Source organism: Sarcophilus harrisii, chromosome 1 (assembly GCF_902635505.1).
Source record: "Sarcophilus harrisii chromosome 1, mSarHar1.11, whole genome shotgun sequence".
NCBI classification, from domain to species: Eukaryota; Metazoa; Chordata; class Mammalia; order Dasyuromorphia; family Dasyuridae; genus Sarcophilus; species Sarcophilus harrisii.
The window spans coordinates 555,533,316-555,547,035 of NC_045426.1; the positions used below are offsets into that span (position 1 = coordinate 555,533,316).

The 13,720-nt window shown below is 32.3% G+C and overlaps 1 protein-coding gene across 1 annotated transcript in view; it reads left to right on the top strand.

Moving 5' to 3' along the window:
- BLOC1S5 (biogenesis of lysosomal organelles complex 1 subunit 5) overlaps positions 1-13,492 on the top strand; it is a 57,534-nt gene extending 44,042 nt beyond the window's left edge. Inside the window, exon 5 of the mRNA XM_003760200.3 lies at positions 11,758-13,492. Coding sequence (XP_003760248.2) covers positions 11,758-11,937 — 180 coding nt within the window. The 3' untranslated portion in view covers positions 11,938-13,492. The remainder of the gene's footprint in view (positions 1-11,757) is intronic.
- The last annotated feature ends 228 nt before the right edge of the window (positions 13,493-13,720 follow it).

Genomic DNA, 13,720 nt, shown 5'->3' on the forward strand with positions numbered 1-13,720 from the left:
AAACTCTTGATGTATGGATTTGAAACTTCTATGTAGTATATATCTGACTTCTCTTGTTCTTTGCTCCTGAATCCTATTTTCTGATGTATTTCTCACCATCCATACCTGTTTATACCTTTGCTTAGAAATCACCAAATAAAAAAAAAATTATCATGATTTAATCTGGAGTCCAATTGTAGAAGTTCTCTGCATAACAAATCGTGGTGAGTTAGGTGAAATTATTTTTATAGAGATCTTTTTGCAAATACTAACCCTGAATACTGCAAAATGAAATAACCAGATGTCCTATGAAGGGATGATTCTTGTTTCCTTTAGATGTATGATCAAACCAACTCCTAATTTCCTTTCCAGAGAGAACCCACAAACCACTCTTTAATTTATCTGCAACATTTTTATGATATCTAGCCAAGAAAAATGTCAAGATTAATATAACTCTGTTTATCTATTGGAAAAGGTCTCACACTTAAAGTGACAATTGCTAAATTATTTTTTTGTAAATGATCTAAAAACCTGTTTGATTCTCAGAGTTCTTTTCTTCCTCTTACTCTATTATCACTGGAAAGGTTCTTTTCTATGTTTCTTTATATGTGTGTGTATGTTATTATGGCAAATGAATTCATCATTAAATGTCTAGCCTACTAATAATGAGCCTCTCATATTATATGTGTAGAGGACTTGAACAGAGTCTAGGCTGCGAGTCCAGGCCTTGTGTACAACTTTCCTGTTCCCATGAGAAGCAGACTTAGGGTTCAACATGTTCTCCTTGAGACCTTCCCGTGATGTGCAAAGCCATTAAGGAAGTGAGGCAGAGAGGTTCTGACTTGGCTTCCACAGGACAGAGTACAGGTGTTTCTTATCTCATGCTCTATATAAAGCTGAGCTAGCTATGGAATAAATGGGTTTGTTTTTCATCTCTCACCTGACCCGTGCTTTAAATCCTCTGGCTTGTCTGCCCCTAAGTTAAACTCTTCCATTGCGCCTCGGCTAATCTGCCTGCAACATTTATCTAAACCTGTTTTCAAGAAACTGAATCCATTGTTGGGGTCATAATTGAAAACTTCTCAACTTAGTAGAACCTATAATAGCTTGGCATAGCTTCGAGGAAAACTCATGTTCATTTCTGTACTAGGGTGACATATCCCAATAAAAATTTGGGAAGGGATAGCTTATAGATGATTAGTTCCTCCAGTGTTTGTGAAATGACATTGTGGTGAGTACATTGGGCCTGGAACATTTCAGAGATTTCTAGATGAACATAAAGAACTTAACAAAGATAAAGAATGCTTGTTTTGTCTAGCATATGCTATGCAATTGAATGGGCAGCTCATAGATCTTATGCACTAATAAATTTGTCTTTGAATAAACAATAAATTATACTCAGAATTGAATAAGAGGAAGAGAATAGACTGGTTTTTCTTTAGGAAACAAAAAAAAATTTTTTTTAATCACCCCATGTTTCTCCCTTGAGCAAGGGCTCAATTTTTAAGATAGTATTGGTGACACTGTATAATTGACTTAAGGAGGCCTACATTCTCCACAGAATTTAAAGATCCCCCAAAAAACAATGAAAATAAACAGACTGTGACACATAACAAGTAAAAAAAAATTATAAGAGCATAATGACACAATGGATACTATTAAAAATTGTCAAAGTAAAAAAATAAATAAATAAATTGAGCAGGTCCCCTATCAAAGGAAAGGATAAGTAATAGATAAGTAATAGATGAACCAAATGCTTTATTGGTATTTTCTCATTGACAAGAGAAATGGAGAACATCTCCCAGTTTGGGGTAGGGTACTTCCTTCTGTTGTCTTCTCTCAACCCCCAATGAAATTCTTAGAGAAAATGCACAAAAGTCACACAGAATGAGCAGGCATAGTTGTGTCATTATCTGTATTGTTAGAGAAATACCTACATCAATGAAATAAAAAATCCTTTTAAATAGACAGCTATTACTGATGTGGAATTCTTAGCATGAGGCTGTAGTGTCTCTAATTGTTTCCTGGTCACTCCTGTGGACTTTCCTTTTGGTTATATGCAATGAGATGCTATGCCCATTTGTGCTGTGATAACTTTATCAACCACTCTTAAATTTTATGTTCCTTAGCTTCAATTCATTTTGTACAATGAACATATTGGTTTACATTACTTGATATTGTTAACACACATCCTTCAAGGTCAGCTAAATTCCTTGAAGCAAGAATAGAGCAATGATTAGCAGGAGAGCTTATAGGTTTGCTGAATTCCAAACCAATTTCAGATTGCAAACCATGCCTTAGGCAGTTACAGAACAAAAGTAATTAATTATAAATAAGATAAATAAGTAAATGATACAGATCACATTAATCATTTCAGTCACATGACATCGTTATTGACAAAGTAGCAAAAAATCGAAAAATTATCAATCCTATTGGGTAAATTGGGTTTATTGGTCATACTCAAATGACTAATCAATAAGTAGTAATTAGTGATTTAGAATTGGAAGGTTGTTTCAAGTACTGCCAGATTGAATCTGGCCTTATTTTGTAGATAACTTGGATGAATGACAAGCATTGCTTAGGTGCCTACAATGTACATGGTATTGTGCAAGATAGAGGGGATACAATTGCAAAAGTCAGATAGTTACTGCCCTCAAGGAACTAATATCCTGTTTGGATGAAGAAGTTAATAGAATGCTTACTAATTTTCTTATTAACATGAACTTGGATGGAATTGCTCATAATGTGGAAGATAAGGTAGAACATGGAATTAAGAAATACAGATTTAGAAAGAACTTTAGCAAGTAATCTTTAGCTTTCTTATCCAAAATAACTAATCAACTGGAAAAATACAGTCCTACAAAAAAGAAAAAGAAACTCAGAATGAAAATAAGTAGGACAAGTTCAATGTTATATAATTATCACTTGTATTATGTGGGCTCGATCATAAAAAGAAATCCAGTAGTTATAGATGTCCACATTGAAATATAAGGCATAAATATGTAATGCCCTTGTGTACAAAACCATTATGATACTAGAATGTATTATATTTATGGAGCAATAATCCTACGATACTTTTCATTACTATTTTGTCCAAGCTGAAAAGAATATACATCAAAAGGAAGTTGAAAAAAGAAACATAATTAATAGTTGAAAAAAGAAACATAATTAATAGTAGTTTTCACTTTTTCAAGTGTGAGGATCCCTTTTTTAATATCGAAAATTTTTGCAGACTTCCACTTAATAGTTAACATACTATTGAGAGTATACATATATGTGACAGAAAGCTACTATAAATTCAGTAGTGCTATTAAATGAATGTTTTCATTAATATCCACATCTGATTAAAAAGTAATATGTGCATGGATATTTTTTCCATCTATAAGAGGTGTGCCTTTTTTTTTAATAGTTTAACTCACAGGTCCCTTGTAATAACTAGCCCTCAGGAAACCATAGTCCATAGGTTGGGGACTATTGATTAACAGGATAGAAAATAGATCCTGTGAGAAAACGTAAAAAGAATTGGGGTCTATTGATATATTTTGTTTTAGCATAACTAAAAGTTCCTAAGAAATATCTCAATCTCCCTTCAGAGTACAGTATCCTCCAAAACTTTATTAAATTATCAACAGGAAGGATATGTCCCTTAATTTTTTTTAGCATGTACTTGCATTGGCTTTTGTATTTGATCAAAGTTTTGACCAAGTAACCACTGAGATTAAGTGTTGATTTTATTTATATACTGATAGTTATTGTACATATACTTGTTTTCACTTTGCTTTCTTTACTCTGCATCATATTTCATATGTTTTCCCATGTTTCCAAGGAATTATTTTCATCTTTGTTCACCTTATAGAAAAGTAGCATTCAATCACATTTGTATGCTGTAATTTGCTTCCAAATTATGGGCATGTAATTTATCTCCAGCTTTTTCTCATCACAAATTATAGTGCCATGAACTTTTTTGTACATATGAGTTTCTTTCTTGCTGTAAATTATACCTTGATCAGATATTATCTTTTTTACTAGACTTTTTACTTTATTGTGTTAGATTACTCTAGTTTTGCTGTTTCTTTGCTTGTTGTCAGCTGACAATTTCACTGACAATGTCAGCTGTCATTTCTGGTAGTTGCCAGTCTTATTTTCTCCTCTTTTGTAACCTTCAGAATAGTTTTCCCTGCTTGCTATTGCCTAAAACCATTAAGGAAATTTTAAAGCATTTATTAAAAGTGCCTATTATTAATATGTACCACAACATTGTGTTCTTGGGTTTACCATTCCGGGAAGCAAAGTATCTTGGGACTTCAACAATGTTCATGCCTTCTTTCACCTGCCCAAGACCACTTTAGCCCCACAGGTAACTGGAAGCTATTTGAGTTGGAATCAACATTTGTTATAGACAAGGTACCAGGACTGGTTTGCTTAAGGATGAAGTTTTCATTAGCAAATCTCTCCACATAGATATCATTGTCACCAGTGTCATTGTGGCATGCTTCAGTTTCACATCCCATTCATTCATTCATCAATTCACCCAGGCTATCACATAACTTAGGTGTACCTCCACCTCCATGTTCACCCTCTCCTCCACCTTCCCAGAATAAAACACTCATCCCCCATCTACATGGTCACTAATCCTTTGTATAAGTTGAATTTCTCTATAAGAATATAAACTCCTTAAGTTAAAAAAAAAAATCATTTTCTGTCTATGTCTCTCTGTCTCTGTCTCCGTTCTCCCTCTGTTTTCCCTCCCCCTTCCTCTCCCCTCTCTTTCTCTTCCTTTCTCCCTTCTTCTCTCTGCTTAGCATAAAACTTGGCACATAGTATGTTCTTAAGTGCTTTTTCATTTATCCTTTTCTATGCAGTCACCCCAGTGGTATGTGAAGCCAGGAATAATTCTGTAACAGTAGCAACCTTTGTAATCAGTTTTTCTTGTTCGTTTGTTTTTGTCTTTACTGCTCAGAGGCAGGCTTTTCTGTTTTCTTTCAGACCCTTGTCAGCAAAAACATAAAAGTTGGTATGTTTCTGCAGCTAACAGTGATGTCTGAAGAACATAATGGGATTGACTATGGATTAATGATGTCAGGCAAAATTGTGGGATCTATATACAATGGGGTCCACCACTATTTCCATCTTATTAGATGCAGCCTGTTGTGACACATTTCGGTCCTAACCATTTTGTAGTATGTTTTCTGTGCATTCTAATTACATATTATCTGCTGGGTGTGATAAACAGGCCAACCATGCCATTGGGGAGAAAAATTTATTAAACAAAATCAGGGCTAAGTTAAGTACAAATTCCTGGATCCCTTCACTAGGGAATTTAAGATGATAGGGACCATAAATTTATACCTAAAAATAATATGAGGACATCTTAATCTAATCCCTTTGTTTTCTAGATAAAGAAATTGAGATCCAGAAATTTAAGTTACTTGTGCATGATCAAGCAGTTAGTAAATAACAGAAGTGGGATTTGAACCTAGTATTTCCAACTCTCTAATCAGTTCCATTTCCACTGTATTATGTCCAGATTCTTTCAGTTCATTAATCTACTTTTTGGGTCCAGTTATTCAATTTTAAATTTATATAATTATTTTTTCTTCTAGTCCATGTCTTTTTGCACCTTGTCACAAATAAAAGATACATTTTCAAATGCTTTATTAAAATCTAGGTACATTATCATTATCGTACATTATCTTCCCTTTGAAAATAATCAAAATCATTTCCTAACATATTTAATCATCTTGCTGGGAATCAAAATAAACTCCTTTTTTTTGAAAATCATTCAACTTCTAGGACTATGGTGACTCTTCTTATCTCAATATATTTCTTTAAATAACTACCAATTCTTTCAGTATCTCGTAATATAGATGGTTCAGTTCTTTTGACCTAAATTCTTAAGGATATCTTGTCACCTATCTTACCCTCTCTTCACTTGAGCTCAACTCAATTGGCTATTTCTGTTCTTTTCCAATTCAAAATCTTTCAAGATCCTTCTTGGTAGAGATTTAATTTCATTTTGCAGAACCTTTATTAAGTATTTACAATGCATTAAATACTGTGCTAGATTCTGGGCATACCAAACCAAAGTACAGTTCCTTTCCTTAAAGACCTTACATTCCATTGGCACATAGCAACATGTACAGAGTATATATTGAGAAGTAATAACTGCAAATCTAGAAAGAAAGGTATTGGATGCATTAGAATAGGATCAGGAAGAACTTTTGCCAAGGTATTTGTTTCCTCTCTGTAGATGATGATGTGAACCATCATCTCCAGCTTCCTTTAGCACTTTTTGTCTTTGATTAGGAGATTAGATCTTAAAGAGACCTGGTCCAGTATGTCTGTTTTGGTTTCACAGCATGCCTTAGTTTCCTATGATCTATTTCTTTGAGGTGAGCATCTTCTCAGATTGGATTCAGCTACTGGTTATATAGCATCTTGTTATATAAGATTTGTTTCATTTTTTTTTTAATCATTGATAATTACATATCATAAGCCATTGGGGTTTTTTTTTAATAGAATTTATCTTTGTATTGTTTGCTGCTGGACTTTGTTGGTAATATATAAAAATGCTGATGACTTATGTGGATTTATTTTGTATCCTGCAACTTTGCTAAAGTTGTGAACTGTTTCTAGTATTTTTTTAGTTGATTCTCTAGGATTCTCTCAGTATACCATTATATCATCTTCAAAGAATGATAATTTGTTTTCTTCACTACTTGCTTTCATTTCTTCAATTTTCTTTTATTGCTAAACTTAACATTTCTAATACAATATTGAATAGTAATGGTGATAGTGAGCAACCTTGTTTCACCCCTGAAATGATTCTAGTTTGTTCCCATTACATATAATGCCTGCTGTTGGTTTTAAATACACACTACTGATCATATTAAGGAAAACTCCATTTATTCCTATGCTCTCTAGTGTTTTTAATAGGAATGGGTATTGGATTTTGTCATATGCCTTTTCTGTATCTATTGAGATAATCATTTGATTTTGTTAGTTTGATTATTGATATAGTCAGTTATGCTAATAGTTTTCCTAATATTGAATTCCCTGAATTCCTTATATAAATCCTACTTGGTCATGGTATATTATCCTGGGGATAACTTGCTGTAATCTCTTTGCTAATGTTTTATTTAAGATTTTTACATCAATATTCATTAGGGAAATGAAATCTATAATTTTATTTCCCTATTTTGACCCTACCTGGTTTAGATATCAGCACCATGTCTCTGTCATAAAAAGAATTTGGTAGGACTCCTTCTTTCCTTATTTTTCCAAATAGTTTGCATAATATTGGAATTAATTGTTCCTTAAATATTTGATAGAATTCACATGTAAATCCATCTGGCCCTGGAGATTTTTTCTTAGGGAGTTGATTGATACCTTGTTCAATTTCTTTTTCTAAAAAGGAACTAGTTAAGTCATTTATTTCTTCCTTTTACTCTGGGTAATCTATATTTTTGTAAGTATTCATCCATTTCATTTTAGATTATCAGATTTATTGGCATATAGTAGCGTAAAACAGCACCTAATTATTTCTCTAATTTCCTCTTCATTGGTGGGAAGTTCACCCTATTCATTTTTGATTCTAACAATTTGATTTTCTTCTTTCCTTTTTCTAATCAAATTAACTAAAGGTTTATCTATTTTGTTGTTTTTTTCATAAAACCAACTCTTAATTTTGTTAATTATTCATTAGGTGTTTTTTTTTCTTTCAATTTGATTAGTCCCCACTTTTATTTTCAGAGTTTCAAATTTGGAATTTAATTGGGGGGTTTTATTTTTTTTTTTTAGTTGCATGCCCAATTCATTGATCTTTTCTTTTTCTATTTTATGCAAGTAAAGCATCTAGAAATATAAAATTTCCCCTTTTCTTTTTCTATTTTATGCAAGTAAAGCATCTAGAAATATAAAATTTCCCCTAAGTACTGCTTTGGCTATATCATGTAAATTTTGGTATGTTGTCTTATTATTGTCTTTCTCTTGGATGAAATTATTGTCTTTAATTTCTTGTTTCACTTATTCTTTACGATCAGATTATTTAATTTCCAGTTAATTTTTGGTCTATTTTTCCCTGGCTCTTTATTACTTGTAATTTTTATTGCATCATGATCTGAAAAAAAATGCATTTACTATTTCTGCCTTTCTGCATTTGATTTTGAGGTTGTTATGCCCTAATACATGGTAAGTTTTTGTGTACGTTCCATGTACTGCCAAGAAAAAAGTATGTTCCTTTTTGTTTCCATTCAGTTTTCTCCAAAAACCTATCATCCCTAACTTTTCTAGCATTCTGTTTACCTCTTTAACTTCTTTCTTATTTTATGGTTTGATTTATCTAGTTCTGAGAGAGCACAGTTGAGGTCCCCCACTAATATAGTTCTGCTGTCTCATTCTTTTCACATTTATCTTAACTTCATCTCTAGGAATTTGGATACTTTACCACTTCATGCATTTATGTTTAGAATTGATATTACTTCATTATCTATGGCACCCTCCTTTATCAAGATGTAGTTGCCTTCCTTATCTTTTAATTAGATCTATTTTTGTTTTGCTTGATCTGAGATCAGGATTGCTACCTCTGCTTTTTTTAACTTAAGTTGAAGCATAATAAATTCTGTTCCAACCTTTTACCTTTACTCAGAATGTATTACTCTTCTTTAAATGTATTTCTTATAAACAACATATTGTAGGATTCTGACTTTTAATCCAGTCTGCTATCCACTTCTGTTTTATAGGAGAGTTCACCCCCTTTGAAATTCATTGTTAAAATGACTAACTCTGTATTTTCCTGCCATCTTATTTTCTCCAAGTTATACTTTCCTTTTCCCCTTTCCCTCCTAAATATTTTACTTTTGACCATCATACTTCCCACAATCAGCTCTCCTCTTTTATAGTCCTTTTCCTTTTCCTTTCCTCTTTCTCCTCCTACTTCCCTATAGGTTGAGATAAATGTCTCTGTGAAGCTAAACGTGTCTGATATTCTTTCTTTGAGCTAAATCCAGTAAGAGTAAGTTCACACAGTGGCTCATCCCCTTCCCTTTTTTCCCTCAATTATAATAGGTCTTTTTTTGCCTCTTTATAAGATATAATTTACTCCATTTTACCTCAATTTTCCTCTTCTTCCAGTACAATCTCCTTTCTACTTCTAGTTTCTTTTTTATATCATCACAACAAAATCAAATTATACCTATACCCATAATAAATATACAGATCTCAAAAAACATATCATCTTCCCATATAGGGATGTAAGTTTTTTAAACTTAAAAGAAGCAGTTATTTTTTTTCTCTCCTTTTTATGCTTCTTTTGAGTTCTGTATTTGAAGATCAGATTTTCTGTTCAGCTCTGATCTTTTCATCAGAAATAAATGAAATTCATCTGTTTCATTGAATGTCCATCCTTTCCCCTGAAAGATAATGCTTCATTTTGCTGGATAGTTGATTCTTGGCCACAATTCAAGTTCCTTTGCCTTTTGGAATATTAGATTCCAGATCCTTTAAAGGGACTGATTCCTGATTGTAGCTCCTTGATATTTGAATTGTTTCCTTCTGGCTGTTTGTAATATTTTTTCCTTGATCTGATCATTCTGAAATTTAGTTATGATGTTCCTTAGAGTTTTCATTTTAGGGTCTCTTTTAGTAGGTGATCAGTGAATTCTTTCAATGGCTCTTTCATTTTCTGGTTCTAGGACATCAGGGCAGTTTTCCCTGACTTCCTGAAAGATGATGTCTAGGCTAATTTTTTTTCATCATGGTTTTCCAGAAATCATGGTTTTCCAGAAATTCAATAATTCTTGATTGCCTCTCCTATATCTATTTTCCAGGTCAGTTTTTTTCCAATGAGGTATTTTACATTTTTCTTCTTTTGGGGGGAGGAGGGGTTTGTTTGATTGATTCTTAATGTCTTATTGAGTCATTTACTTCCATTGTTAAATTTTAATTTTTAGTAAATTGTTTTCTTCAGTTAGATTTTTTTTTATTTCCTTTTGCATTTGGCCAATTGAACTTTTAAATGAGTTGTTTTGTTCATTGGATTTTTTTTTCCATTTCACAAATTCTGTTTTTCAGCAAATTTCAGCAAATTCAGCAGTTTCTTCAAATCTATTTTATAAGGAGTTATATGATTTTTCCATTTCACTATATCTGTTTTCTAAGGAGTTTTCTTCAGATAACTTCTATGTTTTCCTTTCCAAACTCTCCTGCAAAGTTCTTGCTTCTTTTCCCCACGTTTCTACTCTTTTTTAAGATCCTTTCTGAATTCTTCCAAGAGAACCTTGTGAGATAGGGACCAACTTATATCATCTTTTGGGGCTTCATCTGGAGATGATTTGCCTTTAGGATCCTCAGGGTTTGAGGTCTGTTCTTCTCTCTCTCCATAATAACTGTCTGTGATCAGTGCTCTTTTTTCTTGTTTGCTCATTTTAAAAGGTTATGGTCTGCTTTTAGGACAAAGGGGGAGATTGCCCCAAGCTTGTTGACTGACTGATTTGTAATTACTCTGTATTATACATTAACTTCTCTTTACTGAGTTTTTCATTTGGGGGTCTTGTTTGGGGTAACACTTCCTTATCTGTTCTTTTTCTTTAAAGTTTTGACCTTTATCTGTTAAATAAACCTCTGGTAAAGATATCTTTCTTAGCAGCATGTGTGATACTGTTTCTGCCCCTAAATGAAGTTCAAAAACTATCATAGCAAACTTGGTGAAAATTGAAACAAATTTGGAATTAATTAGTTCTTTCTTTTTTTGTCATCATCCTTTCCAAGGCATAAAAAAGGCCTTTTTTGTTCTTTGAACTCATTATAAGCTTCAATTTGTTCTGTTTTAATTCTATTCCTGACACTAAATGTATAAGATTAGGTTAGTTTTATATTATTCTTTAATTATATGCCCTTATATGAATTCCTTGTATTTATAGTTTCTTTAGACTTTATATCCCCAATTTTCCCCCTTATTCAAATCATCTGTGTTTGTTATTGATCAGAATTTCATTTCTGAGAGTCTCTAACCCTTCCTAGGTCAATTTCCATGTGATGTTTTAAACCATAAGTTACTACTTATCCTTTCTCTGTTCTTTGAAATCTCTTCTTCTAAAACCTAGGCTGTACTTAAGACTTTACTTATCTTTCCTGATCTTTTGTGGATCCTAAGATAGAATGGACAGTATATTTTGAGTACTTCAACTTTTTCACTAAATCTTTCTTACTGATCAGATTTAAGTGAAAATAACATTTCCCTTTGTTGCTTTCTCATTTTAAGGATGAAATCATTGAAGTTATGATCCTCTTTTTTTAGCTGTAGAATGGTAATAATTTATTTGTTGCCACTTCCTTAGATGGTTGTAAGGAAAATATTTCAAAGACCTTCAAATACTATATAAATGTGACTCATTGGTTAGATCTTTCAACTTACTATTTTTTTTTTTTTAATGCTTGATACATTGACAAAAAGGTATGTAAACTGCAAGGAATACAGATGTTAAACATGAAAAACAGGGTTTTCTATGTTTCTATATTTTACATTTGGGTTTTTTTTGGGGGGGGTGTAAAAAGATAAACAACTCAAAAAGTTAAGTATTGTGAACATTCATAGTTCATTCATAGTAAAAAGAATAGTGGATCTTCTTTTCTTAATATGTTGCATTTTTCTCCATTTGCTTTTTAATCATCTAAATCATGTTTTCTTATTATGGTAGTTAACTATTTGTTTTTTGTAATTTGGGTCAAGACAATAATGTCTATAAAATGTTACATGATTTCCATGTTTTCTTTCCTCAGCTTCATAATCAACACTTGTTGATTAGTGAAAAACAGCGCATAGCCCAATGGGAAGATTTCATGAAAGAACAACAAAACAAGCAGGCTGCAGTGGATGAAGAGCACAAAAAAGCCACAGAACGCCTTAAAGAACAATATTCTGAGATGGAGAAAGATTTAGCTAAATTTTCATCTTTTTAAGGACTTGAATAATAATATAACAGTACAAAAACTTTTCTCTCCACTGTGCCAAAAAAAAAAAATCACCAAACTTAATTGTCTTCTGTTACAAACTTAGCAATATGTTTGGTGGCAATGCTGTATCGAAAAGTTGATAATAAAGATTAAAAATTTTGGTAGAGTTCAAATTTAATGTTCATTATGAAAAGAAGAGTCCTATATGCCTCCAGCTTTTAAGTGCCTCTGTGTAATTATTTAGATGGGAGAGTAGGAGGAAGAATGGAATGAATTGATTCTTATGCTTTCAAAATTTGCAATCTGCCCATGCCCACTGAATAGATAAGAAAATGGCAAATGTAGCAGAATTCTCAGGCTATGAAAGGTAATCTAATCCATTCTCATACATGAGAATTATTGTTGAATTGTTATATTTGTTTAGACAATTTATATAACTAATTATCAGCCATCTCCAGACTATAGGAGGGAAATGCATATTGTTCTTATGTGAATAATGTTCACTAAATACTAGCCTTGAAACAGTTTGGAGTGGAGGTGAAAATCTAAATAGTTTCAGGAATAGCAATGTCTCTGTTGAATAATACACTGCCTAGGATATTGGTGTGAACTATGCAGTCACATCATGACCATATATTCCAGTGGAGTAAGATAGCGAGATTCTTACATAGACTAGTGGCCTTTTAACAGGTAAGATTTTGAACTTTAAAAATTTGTTTAAAGAAGAGCTTACCAAATATCTGGGTTATGTTTTTTACCCTTTTCATAGAATCATGATCTTACCTATAGTATTTACCTCATTATATGTCTGTTTTGCAGATGATTAAGCCTTTTAAGTTAAACAGTATCCACACATTTTACAACTATATGAGTAATCAATTCTTTTGGGATTACATATGTATTCTGGCTCTGGAAAAACCAAAAGTGTTGACTCACATAGTAAAAAGGCCATGTTAGACCTCAAGATATTTTTAGTGACAATGTGTATTCTCATAAGCAAATGTATTATGATGTAAAATGTACCAATGCTGTCATCACTGTGATCTTTAAAATATGCATTTAACAATCTTACCTTGAGAATGTAAGTTGTATTTCTTTGTTTAGTCTTTGTAAATCAAGAAGAAATCAAATGCAATAATAATTACAGGAGGATATATGTTGTAAATGAGTTCTAAAGCATGAATAAATATTTCAAATAATATTATAACTGCTATGCAGTGAAGAAAGGAACAAGGAAAAAAACTCTTGTTATCTCAGTGTTGTGACTACATAAAGTCGACAATGGTTGCCTGTGTAAATTTATGGCTTAGTATCAAAGCTCCATTTTTGGCAGCATGTTGAAAATGTGATTAAAGTTAGTAGAGGAGACAGAATAAGTATTTGAGATTTCTTTCAATAACACTGAACTTCAGCCAACTTTTTCTGTCCGCTACCGTAAGCCTGACAGGTTCATCAATCATCTTGTGGTACATGGAGTAAAAAGAGTCCTTGCCGACAGTAAGGCATGTTGGAATTTTGTTAATTCTTTTTCGTGGATGGGAAAAAAAAAAAAAAAAAAAAACAGCTCTAAAATATCCCACACGTGAGAAGTAAGAAAAGCCTTAAATAAAAATCCCTTTTTGAATGGAAAGTGGTTTCTGGAAGGTCTTTACATGTAAATATGTCCAACAATGAATGGATACTGTAACTAAAAAATTAGGTCTATGTGCTTCATCAAGAATATATTCAAAAACATGATTGACTGCAGTTCTCTTCACTTATATTTAAGCTCAGTTGAAGTGAGCTTTAC